At 54.2% G+C, this 21129-nt stretch overlaps 1 protein-coding gene across 7 annotated transcripts in view; it reads right to left on the bottom strand.

Annotated features, from left to right (window-relative positions):
- LOC144951022 (uncharacterized) overlaps positions 1-15517 on the bottom strand; it is a 29208-nt gene extending 13691 nt beyond the window's left edge. Inside the window, exons 1-9 of one of the 7 annotated variants that reach the window (XM_078881255.1) lie at positions 15155-15517; positions 13828-13942; positions 9049-9171; positions 7031-7172; positions 4681-4737; positions 3788-3871; positions 3492-3614; positions 2283-2360; positions 1107-1181 (exon numbers count right to left, since the gene is read on the bottom strand). In XM_078881255.1, the coding sequence (XP_078737381.1) occupies positions 1107-1181; positions 2283-2360; positions 3492-3614; positions 3788-3871; positions 4681-4737; positions 7031-7172; positions 9049-9121 (632 nt within the window). In that variant the 5' untranslated portion in view covers positions 9122-9171; positions 13828-13942; positions 15155-15517. Of the gene's footprint in view, positions 1-1106; positions 1182-2282; positions 2361-3491; positions 3615-3787; positions 3875-4680; positions 4738-7030; positions 7173-9048; positions 9172-13827; positions 13943-15154 lie in introns of all 7 variants that reach the window. The other 6 variants (XM_078881252.1, XM_078881250.1, XM_078881254.1 and 3 more) reach the window with 6 other exon arrangements.
- Between the last annotated feature and the right edge of the window lie 5612 nt (positions 15518-21129).

Here is a 21129-nt window from a genome sequence, read left to right as displayed (position 1 = left end):
GGTCAGAACATACAAACTCCACACACACACTCACACACACTCACTCACACTCTGCAGGACAGGGGGAGAACATACACACACACTCACACACTCACTCACTCACGCTCTGCAGGATAGGGGGAGAACATACAAACTCCACAAAGAGAGGTGCCCTGGTCAGGAATCGAGCCCAGGCCCTTCTGTCTGCGAGGCACGAGTGTTGCAACTCTACCACCCGCCCAGCTCCTCCTAAACCCTGCTCGTCCCCGTGATCACATCGCCATATTATTTTCACATTTGTTTAACATCTTCCATTTAGATCTCTCGCAGAGTGTGGTTGCATGCAAACGACCGGTGATGAGTTCGTGCCAACGAATGTACATCTCCTCCTCCTACCTCCGGACCCAACAGGTTCGGAGAGGAATGCACAGAGTGATTTATCGAGACAAGTCATTCGCGTGCAGAGATGCCGAACAGCGATCACTGTTACAACTTGCCCCATGTTCCTTGCCTAAAGGACTCGCAAAAGTGACATGCAGCCCAGGCTGCTGCGATTTGACATGGGTAGACACACACACACACACGGCTACACACACGGCTACACACACACACACACATTAAGGCACACACACAAATAACGACCCCCCCCCCCCGTATAGCCTTTACAGACTATAGGAGGTGATGATATCACCACGGCATTTTGTGCCAGGCAAAGTGCACCTTGAGGCCACGTGAAGTATTGAAGGCTCGCTGGCAGGTCACCGGACAGAAGCAGGTGCCATGGGTTGACCGAGATGACTTCCAAATGCAACCACCTGTGCCCCCCCTACCGTGTTTTATCCGCCCGGTGTTCTGCTCGTTGTTGCAAGCACCACTCTCCTCTGCCCTCCATTGTCGTTCCATCCTATGACCCAAAAGCATCCTTCACGAGCCTCCTCCACAGAGGCCGATCTTGGCACCGCTGGTACCAGTCGTAGGCAAGTCCAATCAGCTCAAACGAGTACCCGGTGCCGTGTGCAAACATCGCCCACCCCTCGCGCGCCGTGCCGCCCTTGGCGGGCGCACGGGGGAGCCTTAGTCTGCGTGCGTGCGGCGCGGCGCGGGTTGAAGAGCGTTCGTGACGGCACCTGTCGGAGCCGCCCCTGGCGCCGCCCGGAGGGATCAGACTTCTCGGCAGGCTGCTGCTCTTGGACGGCGGCCTGCTGGCGGCGAGCAAACGGGGCAAGGGGTGGCGCAGACAAACACGCCCCAGTTAGACTACCTGCACCGGTCCTGGGCCTCCTATAGGTCGACTCGGCCTCAAGCGACTACCCGGTGCAGTGCGTAAACATCGTCACTGGGGAGAGAAAGTCAGCCGGTTGTGTTGCTGGCCCTCGTGTGTCGTGCCGGCCTTCACTGGGTGCTCGCTAACAGCACTTGCCCCAACAGTCTGTTAAGGCTACACGGAGGATCTTTGTCTTTGCGTGTCATACAGGATGAATGGAACGGGACAGAACAGCGCAGACAATTTACTTGAAAATGCAGAAACGAGTCAGCACACGCAACAGACCACAGGTGCAGACGAGACCAGGCAGCATGGAGCAGACTGGTAGAGCAGAAGACATAGATAGTACGGAGGAGACGCTACTCAATTACACAGTTCAGACAAAACTTATTGCATGAATGAGACCAGACTTTGCAAATAAAATAATAATCTCTAAATTGGAAGCTGCACAAAGGGGAGAGCGTGAGGCGTGGGAACCCCCGCACACGAGCGGCAAGGCAGCCGGCACCGGCGGCAACCACTGCCCGAGCTCTGTGGACCTATATTTGGGATGTTTTGGTCAACACCGGTGCTTGACAAGGCGCGGGAGGACACGGGGCTCGCCCGAGACGGGAACGAACGGAGACGAACCGGGTCAAGTCGAGTTCAAAAGACCTGGATGGGAATCCCCATTTGCCAGAGCGAACCTGGGTGGGTTTTACCAAATGACCAAAAAGCTAATAACTAAAAATAGAAAATAAAGTACGACGACACAGAAAACAGCGATTAGAACAAAAAAGCATCCGCGTCCCGCGGGGAAAGAGACAATCTTGCAAGACGCAAGTCGACGTCAAGTAACAACTTCCCTGCAGCGCCAAGTTCGCCTCGGGCCGAGTGTTTGTAAACCGATCCGAGCCGCCGGTTACGACGAGGTCACAGTCGGTTTAAAACAGACCTACGGTGACAATATTAGCGGCGCAGACGCCGCGGCACGAACGATGTTTATACCGTCCCGTCGATGTTTTAATTGAATCGCGAATGCGAACGGGCGTGCCGTCACCTGTGGAAGCGAGCGCGCGTCACGGAGGGAGAGATGCGCGACTCCTGCCCGTCCGCCACGTCGGCCTCCGTTTCTGTGCTGCCCGCCACAAAAACGTGCCCACCACACACCAAACAGAGACCCCCCCCCTCGGTAAAGCCTCAACAGACTGTTGGGGCAAGTGCCGTTAGCGAGTAGCACCTGTGAAGGCCGGCGCTGTGGCGCACGAGGGGGAGATGTTTACTACACACAGCTACAGCGGTACTCATTTGAAGCCGAGTCCACCCAAGGGAGGCCCGGGACCAGTTCAGATAATCGTCACCGGTGTTGATGGCCGTGAGCGGGAATCGAACTCGGGTCACCGGGTTGGTAGCGCAGCATTGCCAACCACCACCACCACCACCACACGCCCACCACCACCACCACCACCACACGCCCACCACGCCCACCACGCCCACCACCACCACCACCCGCCCACCACCACCATAGGCCCACCACCACCACCCACACACCACCACACGTCCACCACCACCACCCACACACCACCACACGTCCACCACCACCACCACACGTCCACCACCACCACCCACACACCACCACACGTCCACCACCACCACCACACGTCCACCACCACCACCACCACACGTCCACCACCACCACCAACACCACCACCACCACCACCCGCCCACCACCACCACCACCACACGCCCACCACCACCACCACCACCACACGTCCACCACCACCACCGGCAGTAACGATTCAGCGTCGGTGTTCGGGTTAGTCCACGGAGTAACGATCCACCAGATTTGTGTTGTGTAGCCCTCCACCACCCGATCGAGGTGCAACTAAACAAATGGCCACGTGCTGCACGAGCGCTGAATGGGACAATGGACTTGATTGTTTCAGTTCGCACAGAGTTAAAGAAGAATTCTCACAAGCAAATGCAGTAGCGATCGGGCACGACAGCCGAATTGTCTGTCCACGTGTGGGATTGAAACCGTGCCAGAGCGCGGCGTGGCGGAGGTGGCTTCCTGCGAGCTGCACAGCGAGCCCGTGCGTCGCAAGAGCACCGTGCCACACGGAGTCGCGCCCATTTCTGAAGCGACTTATGGAAGAAGCGTGGCCATTGTGAACCCCTCGAAGCGAGGGGCACGCACCCAGGCCCAGGGCTTGACACCCTCAGAGTCTCTGCATTGCCATTGTGAGCACCTCAACAAACACCCTCTCACCTCTGTCCACTTGTGGTCACTGCATTGGGTGGCTGCTGCAGCTGCTGCTGCTGCAGCTGCTGCTGCTGCTGCAGCTGCTGCCCACCTGCGATTTTTTTCTGGGCGCCCTCCACCGAGTAGATGCTGCAGCAATCAAAAACAACCAGGCAGCGTCACCGCACGTTCACAAGTCGCTCATCGCCGATGACGACGACGACGACGATGATGCTACTGCTGTTGCCACAACTGCTGCTGTGGATGATGATGATGATGATGCTAATGATGCTAATGATGCTGCTGATGCTGATGCTATTTACCGCGTTGGAGCGCGTGAGCCTGCCTCGTCGTCGGAGCTGTCGGTCGACTCGCACCTCTCCGGGAGAGATCGCTCCTCCGAGCTCCTGCTGTCGTCGTTGAGGGTTCAATTCATTAGCGAAGTGTCAACGAAGCCGAATCTCTCTTTCGCACGCGCACGAGGCACCACACGTCCCCGCTACCATCACTGCAGTTTCATAAACGTCGAGTTATCAAACCACAAAGGGACCATCTCAACCGCCCTCTCCCAGTAACATTAATTCAATGGCTGGACCACACACTGGCTTCTGGGCGGCAGGGTTGGCGTACAGTGGTAATATCCACGCCTCACAGCGAGAAGGGCCTGGGTTCAATTCCAGACTTGGGTGCCTCTGTGTGGAGTTTGTATTATCTTCCCCTGTGGTATAGACTGAGAGAGTGAGTGGAGTTTGTATGATCTCTGCCCATGTTGTATAGAGTGAGAGAGTGTGAGAGAGTGAGTGGAGTTTGTATTCTCTCGCCCTGTTGTATAGAGTGAGAGTGAGTGGAGTTTGTATCATCTCCCCTGTAGTATAGAGTGTGAGAGTGAGTGGAGTTTGTATGATCTCACCCTGTTGTATAGTGAGTGAGAGTGAGTGGAGTTTGTATTCTCTCGCCCTGCTCTGCGTGGGGTTTCGCCTACGGGTTCTCTGGTTTCCTCCTCCTCCAGTAGCTAAACAAGACCACGTCGTGGAACCGGCTGTTGGCCAGACATTCCAAGGATTGGCCGAGTGAACCAGACCAAGCAGGATTCTAACTCACGACCTGAGGATTGCGAGCCGCTCTCCCTTCCACGTGCCGTTGATTACGTTGCAAAAGCAAAATTAGCGTCGAGTTTTCCCGAAGCCGTCGTGTTTAGCAAAGGCGGAGGAGTTACCGGTGGGCGGGCAAAGTCAGCGATCTTCTTCCGAGGAGGTTCCTTCCATTCGAAGCGCTGGAAATAATAAAACGCATTTAGGACGTACAGGATTCACCGTAACATCAAGGCGATGACAACATCAATCGGCCTTCCCCCTTTTCGGCAATATCACAGGAGGGTGTGAAGTGGTTTCAAAGGCAATGCGTTACATTTGTTACTGGAGCGAGTTTGTTGGCACGTTTCAGCACGAGCGTGACGGTGCATGGTGGTTAATGCAGATGTAGAGGTGTTACGGGAGGGCAAACAAACACACCCGGGGTGGTGATGCCGCACACGGAAGGATGCTTACATCCACGTCCGCACCGCTCAGCCTGGGGGGCTGACACGGCGCTGTGATCCCCCACGGCCCCACCCCTCAGGGGGGAGTTGCTATATAAGGCGGTGAGCCGGTGGGCTCGGGGTTCAGTGTTCAGCTTAACCAGCGAAGAAGGAAGACCGGCTAGATAGGCCCTGGGACTCCCCTGGATCGCTGTCCTTCTAAGGACCGACCAGGGCAAGCCAGTGGCGTGGCCCCGAGAGCCCAGAGCCGATGTTCTTCTAAGAGCCGGTCTGGGGACTCAGGGTGCCGTGATCCCAGCTTGGCCAGAGCTGGATCAGCTAGCCTCCCCTAGCTCTGTAGTGGAGGACCTGGGAGTAGGCTAGCCGGGATAGAGATCGTGGGATCTCCCTGTTAGACGGGTGAAGGGGCCGATACCCCTTCGAGTGTCGTATACCTTGGCCTGCATAGAGTGGAACGGTTAATAAATAAGTGTGCCTCCGACTACGTCGTCCAAGTCTCTTTGAACCTACTACACAGACGTAACGATGCCTTGCGATCGCGGCGTGTGCCAATTTGGCGTTTGAAACGTCTCAAAACACCTCCCCCGTGTTATGGCGGCAAGGGGAGAGACGATTTCTGTGTCAACGGTGCAGAAAACGTCAACTTGTCACTCGCCACCACGCGAGTTGAGAGAGAGGGGGGGGGGCTTGGGGTGAGAGAGAGGGGGGGGAATTGGAGGCGCCAGGAGAAGGAACCGCAGAGCAGCAGGAAGGCAGCGGCAGCAGCGGTGATGATGGCGGTGATGATGGCGTTAGGCGGTGTCTCAACAGTAAGCTGAAGCTTGGGCGAGGCAGCAAAACAACAACAGCCCCTAGACCTCACCACAACAGCACACGGCAACCTCAATAATATAGCAACTTGAAGTCGAACTACCGATACACGGTTAAGCATCAATGTCGCAAATCGCATTCGCAAACGTGGTTTTATCCAGCAGCACTCTGCTAACTGGACCGAGGAGACAGGGTCAGATGTGGAGGGGTCAGATGTGGAGGAGGAGGAGGATGATCGTCTACCTATTCATTTAGTGACTTCAACCGTCCCCAACATCGCAAACCATCGCCGTGCACCAGCAACAACAACAGCAACAACAACAACAGCAGCAGCAACAACAACAACTCACGGCCCCGGTTGTCATTCCACTGCTGGATGAAGCCCTTCCCGTGCCGCGTCAACCCTGGGCGTTGTTTGACCATACTTCGCCACGCTGGTCACAGTGCGGGGTATGGCGAATCGAAGCTCGGAGTCTTCCGTTTGATCTCATCGACGCGAGGCGTTTCGTGTTTGAGAGTTAATATTTAACTCGGATCGCTTCTCCATATAAATTCCTGTTCGAGTCAATTAAGATTCCAGCTCTGAGAATTAAAATAATGTATTCGGTTTAACTGCCACGGGGCGGAGAGCATCACTCTGCGTGCGGAGCCCCCTGCCGTGTGGACCGGGGGGGGGGGGGGGCACGGGAAGGGGGCCTCAGAAGTCGCTCTGCGATGTCCACTTCTGCGGGCCGTTCTCTCGTGAAGAGGGTCGCGCGAGGGATAATTTTATTTGCATACATGTGGTGAGTGGTGTGGTGAGTGGTGTGGTGAGTGGTGTGGTGAGTGGTGTGGTGAGTGGTGTGGTGTGTGAGTGGTGTGGTGAGTGAGTTGTGTGGTGAGTGGTGTGGTGAGTGGTGTGGTAAGTGGTGTGGTTAGTGGTGTGGCGAGTGGTGTGGTGAGTGTAGCGTGGCGAGTGGTGTGGTGAGTGTAGCGTGGTGAGTGGTCTGTTGGGAGTGTGTGTTGAGTGGAGAATATATTGTGGTGAGAGTGGTGTGGTGAGTGTGGTTTGGCGAGTGGTTTTGAAAGTGGAGTGCGGTGTGGTGTGGTGACAGTTTTGTGGTGAGTGGCGTGTAATGACCGAGGTTAGGGATTACGAGGCAGTGTGACGGCACGGTGTGGCCGGGCGGTGTGGCTGGAGGATGTGACGGGGCGGTGTGGCCGGGCGGTGTGGTTGTACCCGTCCGTGTTGTCGTAGCCGCCCATGTTGCGGATCCAGCTGCGGTCGTCGCGGACCGACGCGCGGATCGCCGTGTCCTTGAGCACGTCGGAGCGCTCCACCCGCCCCTCTCCACCTCCTCCACCTCCTCCTCCACCGCCGCCTGCAGCACGTGGGACGCCCCCGGCCACGACGTTCACCGGCACGCACGAAACCCTCGCAAATGGACTTCGCTTAACGAGTGGCCGCTGTTCACGCGACAGCGCGTTTTCACTGTGCATGGTTCTACCACGAGGGAACGATTTCCACACGACGCGAACCCGCGTGTCGTCACAACGCGTGAGCAAGCCCGGAGTGTGACGTCACAACGCGTGAGCGAGCCTGGAGTGTGACGTCACAACGCGGAGTGGAACGGTAACGTGGCGGTGGCGGTGTACTCCCAGTTACTTGTCCCGCCTTGTCACTGCGCGGTGTGCGTGGCATCTCACGTGGTGGTATCTCACGTGGTGGTATCTCACGTGGTGGTATCTCGCCGCACTTTTCAGGAACGCATCTACCGCGTTGAACGAGGACTTGGTGCACGAGGAATCAGACTGCGTTAAGAGTCGAGAGCCAGGCCACAACAGTCGCTCACTCGAAGCCGGAGCTCACCCATTTACTCAACGACTCAATCACTCGCGCACTCAGCCGCTCAGTCGTTCGCTCCATCTCTGAGTCGCTTGCTCAACATCTCACTCACTCGATCACTCACTCACTTACTCAAACACTCACTCACTCAAACACTCAGCTACTCGGATAGTCAGCTACTCGCTCGTTTATTGACTCGTTGACTTCACTTGTTCACCGACTCGCCCACTTACGCTCCCACACGCTCTGTACGCACGCTCTGTACACACGCACACATTCCTGGACAAATATGCGGCAGCACCAGACACAGAAGGCAGCAAGCAGAGATCACAATCGCCAACTACACCCGTGCAGTGACAGACGCTTCCTGCTCAAGCCAGCCCCGCCGAGTCCTCGTGGACATTCCACATTCAAGTCGACGCACAACAAAGTGTCTGACGATTGTGACGATCATCGTTTGATACAGAAACACGCACAGTACACACACAATGGTGCCCCGTGTAGCCCACATGGGATTTGGGGGCAAGTGCTGTCAGCGATAATAACCCATCATCACGCAAACTCCGCCGCTCATCCTCGCAGCAGTAGCAGCTATTGGCTCAGCCATCAAACAAAGACGGTCACCGCATCGCACCGCATTCGGATGCACTTCTGTGGCCGTCTGGAACGCTCTTCCTTACAATATTAGAAGCCACTGGGAGCTGTACACTTAAATCGAGATTGAAAACTAACTTCTTTAGAACTGCTGGTTGTGTTTAGTTTGTCGTCATTACCCCGCATCTCCGATTAACACGGTTGTCCAAGTACAGTGCGAAAGAAGTTTAACATACACACACACGTGTACACACACACACACACGTGTACACACACGTGTACACACACACACACACGTGTACACACACACACGTGTACACACACGTGCACACACACACACGTGTACACACACACACACGTGCACACACACACACACGTGTACACACACACACACGTGCACACACACACACACGTGTACACACACACACGTGCACACACACACACGTGCACACACACACGTGTACACACACACACGTGTACAAACACACACACGTGTACAAACACGTGTACACACACACGTGTACAAACACGTGTACACACACACACACGTGTGTACACACACACACACGTGTGTACACACACACACACACGTGTGTACACACACACACACACACGTGTGTACACACACACACACACACGTGTGTACACACACACACACGCGTGTACACACACACACGCGTGTACACACACACACGCGTGTACACACACGTGTGTACACACACGTGTGTACACACACACGTGTGTACACACACACGTGTGTACACACACACGTTTACACACACACGTTTACACACACACGTTTACACACACACACGTACCCGAGGTCAACAGGCCGATAGTCGAGCGGGGTCTTTGGGACCTGGGCAAGTCTTTACGAAGCTGCACATCCATCGCTCGCTCGCTCGCTCGCTCCAGACGAATGGAGAAGAGAGATGCGCCTGCTAAAACAAGATCAGAGGTCACGGTCAATAGGTCAGCATGGCCAGCGTGTCATTCAATTCTAGCCACAACCGTGGAGTTGCCGAAGCTCCTTGTATGTATTTATGTATGTTGAACAGATGGTGGTGGTGTTGATGATGATACAGATGATGGTGATGATGATGATACAGATGGTGGTGGTGAAGATGCTGTATGTATCTATGTATGTTGAACATATGGTGGTGATGATGATACAGATGGTGGTGTTGAAGATGCTTTATGTATCCATGTATGTTGAACAGATGGTGGTGGTGAAGATGCTGTATGTATCTATGTATGTTGAACAGATGGTGGTGGTGAAGATGCTGTATGTATCTATGTATGTTGAACAGAGGGTGATGATGGTGATGATTATACAGATGGTGGTGGTGATGATGCTGTATGTATCTATGTATGTTGAACAGATGGTGATGGTGATGATACAGATGGTGGTGGTGAAGATGTTGTATGTATCTATGTATGTTGAACAGAGGGTGATGATGGTGATACAGATGGTGGTGGTGAAGATGCTGTATGTATCTATGTATGTTGAACAGATGGTGGTGGTGAAGATGCTGTACGTATCTATGTATGTTGAACAGATGGTGGTGGTGATGATGATGATACAGATGGTGGTGGTGAAGATGCTGTATGTATCTATGCATGTTGAACAGATGGTGGTGGTGAAGATGCTGTATGTATCTATGTATGTTGAACAGATGGTGATGGTGATGATACAGATGGTGGTGGTGAAGATGTTGCATGTATCTATGTATGTTGAACAGAGGGTGATGATGGTGATACAGATGGTGGTGGTGAAGATGCTGTATGTATCTATGTATGTTGAACAGATGGTGGTGGTGAAGATGCTGTATGTATCTATGTATGTTGAACAGATGGTGGTGGTGATGATGATGATACAGATGGTGGTGGTGAAGATGCTGTATGTATCTATGTATGTTGAACAGATGGTGGTGGTGATGATGATGATGATACATATGGTGGTGGTGAAGATGCTGTATGTATCTATGTATGTTGAACAGATGGTGATGATACAGATGGTGGTGGTGATGATGATGATGATACAGATGGTGGTGGTGAATATATTGTATGTTGAACTTCTTTCGCACCGTACGTAGCCAACCGTGCTAATCTTCTTAAGTTAAGTGAATACAAATGTACTTTCATTTATTATGTCTTAATTTATTTGATTAAACTCTTAATAAAAAATAAACATTAATTAATAACAATTGGTCCTTTCGGTAAAGTCAGACGCTGTCTTACCGACAGACCTGTTCTTCACCTGAGGACGGCTGCTTGCGTTGTGGCCGAAACGTCGTGAGAATAATAATATTTTATTATTTTTATTATTTTATTTTCTCCCTTCTACGTGACTTTACCGAAAGAACCAAGAAGATGAATCCCTGTAGTCACGAAAGCTTTAAACCGAAAAATAAAAAAATAAAAATGTTTACATTTTGTTAACTTATGTATCTGTTGAGTGAGGGGGGATTTCCCCTCGTGGTGGACTGGGCCCCCCCTATACGTTGCATAAAGCTGCCACACAGCCACCGCCCTCCCCCATCTTTACACCCCTGGCACCACCACCACAACAACCAGCAGCAGCAGCCACACCGAGTGACGGGCCAGCCCCACCACCACCACCCCCTACTAGTTGTGCCCCTGCGGTTGAGCCCAAGCTGGCGACAACAGAGGGGTAGAGGCGTCTCGCCACGGGGATTGAAAACACCCACACACGCACACCTCGCGGTGTGTACCCCGACACACACACACACACATCTTGACACACACACACACCCCGACACACACACACACCTTGACACACACACACCCCGACACGCACACACACACATCTTGACACACGCACACACACACATCTTGACACACACACACCCCGACACACACACACCCCGACACACGCACCCCCCGGCGTCTCCCGTTAGTTCACGGACAACGGGCGGGGCATCCACATTAGAAAGTCGGCAGATCCATCGATACCCGCCTGGGGCGCCACTGTGTGTGTGTGGATTTTGTGTGTTCTCTGTGTGTGTGTAGATTTTGTGTGTTCTCTGTGTGTGTGTGGAGTTTGTGTGTTCTGTGTGTGTGTGTGGAGTTTGTGTGTTCTGTGTGTGTGTGTGGAGTTTGTGTGTTCTCTGTGTGTGTGTGTGGAGTTTGTGTGTTCTGTGTGTGTGTGTGTGGAGTTTGTGTGTTCTGTGTGTGTGTGTGTGGAGTTTGTGTGTTCTCTGTGTGTGTGTGTGGAGTTTGTGTGTTCTGTGTGTGTGTGTGTGTGGAGTTTGTGTGTTCTGTGTGTGTGGAGTGTGTGTGTTCTGTATGTGTGTGTGGAGTTTGTGTGTTCTGTGTGTGTGTGTGGAGTTTGTGTGTTCTGTGTGTGTGTGTGGAGTTTGTGTGTTCTGTGTGTGTGTGTGTGTGGAGTTTGTGTGTTCTCTGTGTGTGTTCTCTGTGTGTGTTCTCTGTGTGTGTTCTCTGTGTGTGTTCTCTGTGTGTGTTCTCTGTGTGTGTGCGTGGAGTTTGTGCGTTCTCTGTGTGTGCTCTGTGTGTGTGTGTTCTCTTTGTGTGTGTGTAGTTTGTGTGTTCTCTATCCCCCTCTGCTCTGCAGGGGTTTCTTCCGGCTTCCTCACACGTGAAGCCAACGCTCATCACGCACCATGGAAATTCATGGCCAAACATCCCGATTGGAAACTCATTGAGGCTGTGTCTGATAAAGGGATTTGTTATTATTGTATTTGTAGGTGTCATTTTTACTACAGACAACTCGGCTAATAAGTGGTTTGTCGTGACTTCAGCATCATCGGCACTATCATCAGTCATCAATGCCATCATTAATTGCATCACAAGAATAATCACCGTCATCATTGCCACGATCACCATCATCATCATCGCTGTCATCATCATCATCACGATCATCATCATCAGTCACGATCACCATCATCATCATCACGATCATCATCATCAGTCACGATCACCATCATCATTATCACCACGTGTAATTCACACCATCAACAGCAACACCACATCGTCACAATGAAGCGTTGTGCTGTAGTCGCGGCTTCTGTCATAGCAATGCCGAATTTCCACCGCTGCCTTGTGTGGTCGTAAATACTCGAGTACTTTTAGGAGCTTGCCGAGCAGGAAGCCGCTTTGGTTCTCAGTTTTATCGACCCGCTGGGGCACGTCTAACGCTCGTAACACAGTTTGTTATTCACCGTCACGACGCCTCACCAGACCTCGCGATTCAGAGGGGGGTCCCTGCCAATGTCGATTTGCACGTCGGGTGCGACGCTTCTGCTGATGCGTGGAATCCCCCGACATCATCACAGCGAACGCGTGCGCCGGAGGGTTGATTTCCCTCCCAAGATTTGGTCCAGAACTTGGACCATGACGCCATCACGCGATATCCTCGACTCTTGCGAATGACGTCGCGAGGTCTTTAACGTCCTTTGTGTTTGCCGCTGGCTGTGAGGGCCCCCACCCCGCGCGACGAAACCGCGAACCTCTGCAGGCAACGCGCGGCCACGGGCACCACGTTGGCACGGCACGCGCGGGGGGCCTTGACGCCCTCTGAAGGCTGAGGGGGCAAGTGCTGTTAGCGAGTGTCACCCCTCGAGGGAGGTGGGGTGGCCTGGGGAAAAAACACGCCCGGCCGCCTTTGCCTCCCCGGTACTGATATTTACACACGACAACCAGTTACTCGTTTGAGGCCGAGTCGATTTCGAGGCCCAGGAGCGGTCCACACGATTGCTGCCGTCATGGGTCGAGAGAGCCACTCGAACTCGCACACCAAGACCCCCCCCCACACCAAGACCCCCCCCCACACCAAGACCCCCCCCACACAAAGACCCCCCCCCCACACCAAGACCCCCCCCCCCACCAAGACCCCCCCCCCACACCAAGACACCCCCCCCACACCAAGACCCCCCCCCCACACCAAGACCCCCCCCCCCACACCAAGACCCCCCCCCCCCTTAGCAGCCTACAACAGGCGACCGCTCCCCAAACACCGACACGTGCGCACACTCCGACACACACAGACAGGCACACACACACAGGCACACAGGCACACACACACAGGCACCATCGCAGCGGATTGCACTTTGTGACGCGTGTACAAGAATGCCTTTTGCTTTTAACAGAGTTGCTGAGCACACACACAGGCGCACACACACACAGGCACACACACACGGGCACACACACACAAACACACACAGTGACACACAAACACACACAGGCACACACACACAAACACACACAGTGACACACAAACACACACAGGCACACACACACACAGAGACAGGCACACACACACAGAGACAGGCACACACACACACAGGCACACACACACACAGGCACACACACACAGGCACACACACACAGGCACACACACACAGGCACACACACACAGGCACACACACAGGCACCATCGCAGCGGATTGCACACCTGGACTTTGTGACGCGTGTACAAGAATGCCTTTTGCTTTTCACAGAGTTACTAAGCACACACACACCCGTCTTAAAGCCACAACACGCCGAGCGGCCGGCAACAAGCAGCAAGGCGACAGGCGAGGAAGGAGGAGGGTTTAGGCGCCTGTCGCTGTACGTACGCCCTGGGGTCGTCGTCGTCGTGTGGCTGTGGAGCGGAGCGTCCTCGCCGTGGCTCTAGCGGACTTCTTCTTCCTCCTCTCGGGGGGTCCCGCGCCGTCAGGGACAACGCCTTGGCTGCGGCGTTGCGCAAGCGGCAGCAGCAGTTATTCCAGAAATGCGAGATTATTTTCCAACTCCACCCACCCGCCCGCCCGCTCGCCTCGCCGCCCGCGCTCCCAACTAATCCGTTCACTCATCTACATACCAACTCACCCACCCGCACACACACACGCATCTATACACCCAATTACCTGCTCACTCACCTGTCTACCCACCCACCTACCTGCTCGCTGACATGCTCACGAACTCTCCTACCCACTCACCCACCTAGCCATCCACCTACCTACTTGCCCACTAACTCGCTCACTCACCTATCCACCCACTAACACAATCACTCACTCATCACCTACCTACCCACTAACACAATCACTCACTCATCACCTACCTACCCACTAACACAATCACTCACTCATCACCTACCTACCCACTAACACAATCACTCACTCATCACCTACCTACCCACTAACACAATCACTCACTCATCACCTACCTACCCACTAACACAATCACTCACTCATCACCTACCTACCCACTAACACAATCACTCACTCATCACCTACCTACCCACTAACACAATCACTCACTCATCACCTACCTACCCACTAACACAATCACTCACTCATCACCTACCTACCCACTAACACAATCACTCACTCATCACCTACCTACCCACTAACACAATCACTCACTCATCACCTACCTACCCACTAACACAATCACTCACTCATCACCTACCTACCCACTAACACAATCACTCACTCATCACCTACCTACCCACTAACACAATCACTCACTCATCACCTACCTACCCACTAACACAATCACTCACTCATCACCTACCTACCCACTAACACAATCACTCACTCATCACCTACCTACCCACTAACACAATCACTCACTCATCACCTACCTACCCACTAACACAATCACTCACTCATCACCTACCTACCCACTAACACAATCACTCACTCATCACCTACCTACCCACTAACACAATCACTCACTCATCACCTACCTACCCACCCACCAACGCACCAAACCACCCACCCGCGTATGCACTCATTTGCTCACTCGTCTCACGACCCACCCGCTATCCCACCTACCCAGTCACCCACGAACTCACTCACTCATCTACCCACCAATCCACTCGTTCGTTCGCTCACCCACCCACTTAATCACCACCAACTCACTCACCCACTCAACGCATTGAGCCACCCATTCACTCACCTGCTCACCCACTCATCCGCCCGCCCTCACGCTTTGTCACGCAGCGCGGCGGTTTCCCATCCACTCTCTCGAGGCGCAGGGAGCGAGCGAGGAGGGGTCGTGACGATGGCGGCAGCGCTGAGGAATGAACTTCGCGGATCTCTCTCCCCATGCTCTCTCGGAATCGGTGTCCGTGCAAAAACCGGTAACCGCGTAAAAATACCCGAAAACACAGTATCAGGTTTGCTACAAATAGCAGAAACGAAGTCTAACGATAACAAACGCGGTGCGTGGAATCTGTTCAGCTGAAACACAACGGGGGGGGGGAGTCAGTGGCGAGCTCGGCCAGCGAGCCCCCCCCGCACGCGGAACGCAGAAGTCGCCCGTCTCGAGGAGGACATCTCCCCGCGCGGAAAGTTGAAGCAATGAGGGGGGGGGGCGAGTTTCTCAAATCCCCCTCCCCCGCCATGTGATATGGGGCCGTCCATAAATGACGTCACGCACCTAGGTGGGGGGGGGGGGTCAGACATTTGTGACGATGTGTGACGGTGGGGGAGGTTTGAGAAATGTGACGTCGCATCAAAATGCGCAACTTTAAATAAATATAGACAACACGTGTTCCACTTCATTAAACAGAGTGGGTGCATCTCGCATCCCACTGCGGGTGCGAGGGACATGTCCAGGTGTCTTTTCGAAGGTAAATCGAAAATACAAATTAAGCCGCGGGCAAGTCAGTAACAACGACTGTACTCTTTGGTTCTTTCGGTAAGGTCAGGTAGATAGTAAAATAAAGAATAGATCACGACGTTTCGATCGCAACAACAACAACAACACTCGTCTTCAGGTGAGAGAGAGAGAGAAGCGTGGCGTTGTGACGAGGCATTGTATAGATCCAGCAGGGCGAGAGGCTGGGGGTGACATTCACAGAGGGCTTAGGAGAGAGAGAACAAAGGCCGTCTTTGTCTCCCCAGTGCCGATAGCGGGTTCTCATTTAAGGCTGAGTCGACCTCGCGGACGCCCAGAACCAGTACAAATATTCACATACAAAACACCCGCTCCTACGGGTACGCACACACACACAGGTATACACACACACACAGGTATACACACACAGACACACACACAGGTATGCACACACACAGGTACACACACAGGTGTACACACACACAGGTACACACACACAGGTACACACACAGGTATGCACACACACACAGGTACACACACAGGTACACACACAGGTGTACACACACAGGTATGCACACACACACAGGTATGCACACACACAGGTATGCACACACACACAAGTACACACACAGGTATGCACACACACACACAGGTATGCACACACAGGTATGCACACACACACAGGTATGCACACACACACAGGTATGCACACACACAGGTATGTACACACAGGTATGCACACACACAGGTATGCACACACAGGTACACACACACAGGTAAGCACACACAGGTACACACACAGGTATGCACACACACACAGGTATGCGCACACACACGCAGGTATGCGCACACATACACACAGGTATGCACACACACACACAGGTACACCCACACAGGTATGCACACACACACAGGTATGCACACACACAGGTATGCATACACACACAGGTATGCACACACACAGGTATGCATACACACACAGGTATGCACACACACAGGTATGCACACACACTCCTCGTGGCGGGTCTCCTCGCTGGACCCCTCCCCCACCGCCTACGGGCCGCGCCTCTCGCCCCCCCCCCGTGTCGCCCCCCCCCCCCCGTGTCGCCCCTCCCCCTCGTCCAGGTCGCGTAGCAGCATCTCGTGGATAACAACTCCCAGAGGCAGCCAGCGCCAGGCCGTGCGGCTCACGAGGGCCGCCGAGTCGGAGACACGGAGCCAGCAGCGCTGAGCAGCTCCGATGTCACTCGCCACTGAGGCTCGCCGGAGCCTGGAGTCGAACTCGGTTCGCCGGCTTCACAACACTGCGCGGCCGCTCCACCAGAAAGTGATTTTAATTATTATAATTACTTATTCTAACAAGAATCATTCATGAGTCTCATAATGATATGTGATGTATAGAGCAACAAGGATAAACATCGCACAGACCCGAACAAAGGCTATCTCAGCCTCGCGCACCGTGCAAAACCACCGCTTCCTGAAGAACTGCGCATTGTTGGTCATCTTGCGTCGAGTCGCCGTAAATAAATTGAGTGAATGTGACTGCACGATTCCAGGCAGGCAGCGGTGGGAGCCAATGTCGCCCTTCATCTTCTTCGACTTGTTGCTCTACTTCTGCTGCTTCTGCTGCTTCTGCTGCTTCTTCTACTTATCCCGTATGGCATTTTGGGGATTGCAGAAGATTACAAATTGATGTCGTGATTTGAAATCTCCATCCGACTGCTTCAGGAGTAGCCGCGTAAATTTTTCTTTCAGATCGCCGTTGAATGATCCGATTGGGGCAGTCCGTTCACGAGATATCGCAACGCCACCACAGCCACGAACGGGTCACTCGTTCACTTCCATTCGTGGAGAGAATGTCCCACACATTGTCCACACATTGTCCACTCATGGTCCACGGAGTTCGACTCGAGGAGGATATTCCTCGGTAGGTCAGACCCAGGGTTGGAGGGTTGTGGGCGTCGCTTATTGGGACTCATCATCAGTGTCGCGAGTGCCGTCCACCATCGCCCGCGGCTGCCACGCGTGGCTCTGGGGTCGTCGTGCCCGCAGGCGGCATCTCCCGCGTCTCCTCCGCGAGGAACCAGAAGCTCCCTCCCACTGGCGGACCGATGTCCGTGTGCAGGCCGAGGTGCCGTGTCAACTCATCACACGCCGCCTGTGGTGTACCGCCTTAACCAAGGCGTTGTCGAGTGAACTAACGATGGTACAGGGTGGTTGGCGAGACGAAGCGAGATGGGTGGATGGGATTTTGCGTGAAACGAGGTGGTGGTGACAACGCGTGGAATAAACGAAGGTGGAAATGAGACGAGGGGTTTGGTGATGAGTGGCCATGGGGAGTTGGGGGGCAGGGAAGGCGGCGGTAGTGCGAGTGGGGAGACCACCAACAGGGGGATAAAGGGGGGGGGCAATAGAGAACGAGGTGGGGGTTTAAGAGGAGAGGGGGAGGTCGCGAGAGAGGGCGATTGTCTGACGTCCAGGGGAAGTTTGTTCCAGTGAAGAGGGGCTCGGAGAGAGAACGAGCGAGCGACACCGACGCGGTGCGCACGGAGGAGGATGCGGGCAGGAGCGTCATGTGGCGCACAGGGACACGTGACGCACAGGGGACTCGGCTGCCAACTGGGACTCGCGTTAAGATGACGGGTTGCGATGTAACAGCGGCCGCTCCTAGAATGTGCCGGCATATTGGGCGCTCCAATCGAGAGCAAACGGTTGTCACGAGTCGATCCCGAGTCTGTGATGTGACAACCGCTGCACGGGACGGGGAACGAGTCGAGATGGCCGTGCGAGGTGGGGGGCTGTCGCCACCTTTGGTGGTCGCCGACTTTGAGGCCCAGTGGACCTCACCAGTGACGATGATCTTACGATGATTGCCACTAGGGAGACAAAGGTGGCCGGGCGTGGTGCTGGCCACACACCCCCTCGTGTACCGTGTCAGTCTTCATAGGTGCTGCTCGCTAACAGCACTTGCCCCAACAGTCTGTTGATGCTATACGAGGGTCTTTGTCTTGGTGAGTTGTAGGTGAGTGAGTGGTAGGTGAGTGAGTGAGTGGTAGGTGAGTGAGTGAGTGGTAGGTGAGTGGTCGGTGAGTGAGTGGTAGATGAGTGAGTGGTAGGTGAGTGGTCGGTGAGTGAGTGGTAGGTGAGTGAGTGGTAGGTGAGTGAGTGATAGGTGAGTGGTAGGTGAGTGAGTGGTAGGTGAGTGAGTGAGTGGTAGGTGAGTGAGTGAGTGGTAGGTGAGTGAGTGGTAGGTGAGTGAGTGAGTGAGTGGTAGGTGAGTGAGTGGTAGGTGAGTGAGTGGTAGGTGAGTGAGTGAGTGGTAGGTGAGTGAGTGAGTGGTAGGTGAGTAGGTGGTAGGTGAGTGAGTGGTAGGTGAGTGAGTGAGTGGTATTTGTCTTTGATGGTTGTTAAAGAGAGATGCGACTGATTCATACCGTAGGAATGTGGAAGGTCTATCGCTGCCTCAAGCCCGTCGCTCCTTATCGCTACAACTCAATTGAGTTCTCTACCCACGTCGAGGAGTCGGTACGTCCGGACTGACTGGTTCATGTCAGCCTCACCGCAAAGTGACCGACACTCACCCACTCACCCACCCTCTCAATCACTCACCCACTCACTCACTCTCTCACTCACCCACTCACTCACCCTCTCACTCACCCTCTCACTCACCCACTCACTCACTAACTCACCCACTCACTCACCCTCTCACTCACCCACCCACCCACTCACCCACCCACTCACCCACTCACTCACCCTCTCACGCACTCACCGACTCACTCACCCACTCACTCACTCACCCACTCACGCACTCACCCACTCACTCACCCACTCACCCACTTACTCACCCACTCACTCACCCTCTCACCCACTCACTCACCCACTCACTCACCCTCTCACGCACTCACCCCCTCACTCACCCTCTCACGCACTCACCCACTCACCCACCCTCTCAATCACTCACCCACTCACTCACTCTTTCACTCGCCCACTCACTCACCCACTCACTCACCCACTCACTCACCCTCTCACCCACTCACTCACCCACCCACTCACCCACTCACCCACTCACTCACCCTCTCACGCACTCACCCCTCACTCACCCTCTCACGCACTCACTCACGGATTTCCCAAGACGGCCAACCTCACTCAACTGGACAATCCGGGACAGGTGGCAACCACGCCAGCCGCTCCCGGCTGCGATCGCGACCTCTGCCCATCAGCATCAGCAGAGGGCGCTGTCGCAGCGTCGCAGCAAAGCCGCTCGTTGCGCGTCGCCGCCTCCCTCCACGATCGCGGAGTTGAGTTCCCCGAGGGGAGAAGCCCCACGCCATTGAACTTTGTCAAGGGCGACTTGGCCAGCAGGCGAAAATCATTCGGCTGGGAAAGTCGCTCCCGATCCCAGGCACCAGTTGCACTTTTCAGGCGCCCTGCCAGAGGGCGGTTTGTTAATGAACTTCGCGTGACAGCGAACTGATGATCGTCCTTTTGGTCAACTCTCAGAGCTGGAAGTTAGCAGAACTAAGCGGCGAAAAGGCAGCGTTTAATATTAACGTTGAGCAAGTTGTTGGTGAGCGAGCTGAGCCAATGAGATAATTACACTTGAGAACCAATTTTAATCAAAGACAGAGAGACGCACACACACAGACACACGGACAGACCCACAGACACACAGACAAACGTACAGACCCACAGACACACATACACACGGACAGACCCACAGACACACGTACATACGGACAGACCCACAGACACACAGACAGACCCACAGACACACGCACACACAGACAGACATACAGACTCACAGACACACGTACACACGGACAGACCCACAGACACACGCACACACAGACAGACATACAGACCCACAGACACACGTACACACGGACAGACCCACAGACACACGTACACACAGACAGACCCACAGACACACGTACACACAGACATACCATCAGACACACGGACACACAGACAGACCTACAGACACACGTACACACGCACAGACCCACAGACACGTACACACAGACAGACCCATAGACACACGTACACATAGACAGACCCACAGACACACGTACACACGGACAGACCCACAGACACACGGACACACACACAGACACACGTACACATGGACAGACGTACAGACACACGTACACACAGACAGACCCACAGACACACGTACACACAGACAGACCCACAGACACACGTACACACGGACAGACGTACAGACACACGTACACACAGACAGACCCACAGACACACGTACACACAGACAGACCCACAGACACACGTACACACAGACAGACCCACAGACACAC

This window comes from Lampetra fluviatilis, chromosome 60, assembly GCF_964198595.1.
Source record: "Lampetra fluviatilis chromosome 60, kcLamFluv1.1, whole genome shotgun sequence".
NCBI lineage: Eukaryota > Metazoa > Chordata > Hyperoartia > Petromyzontiformes > Petromyzontidae > Lampetra > Lampetra fluviatilis.
Note: the sequence above shows the minus strand (reverse complement) of the source record. Positions and strands in the feature narration are given on the sequence as shown.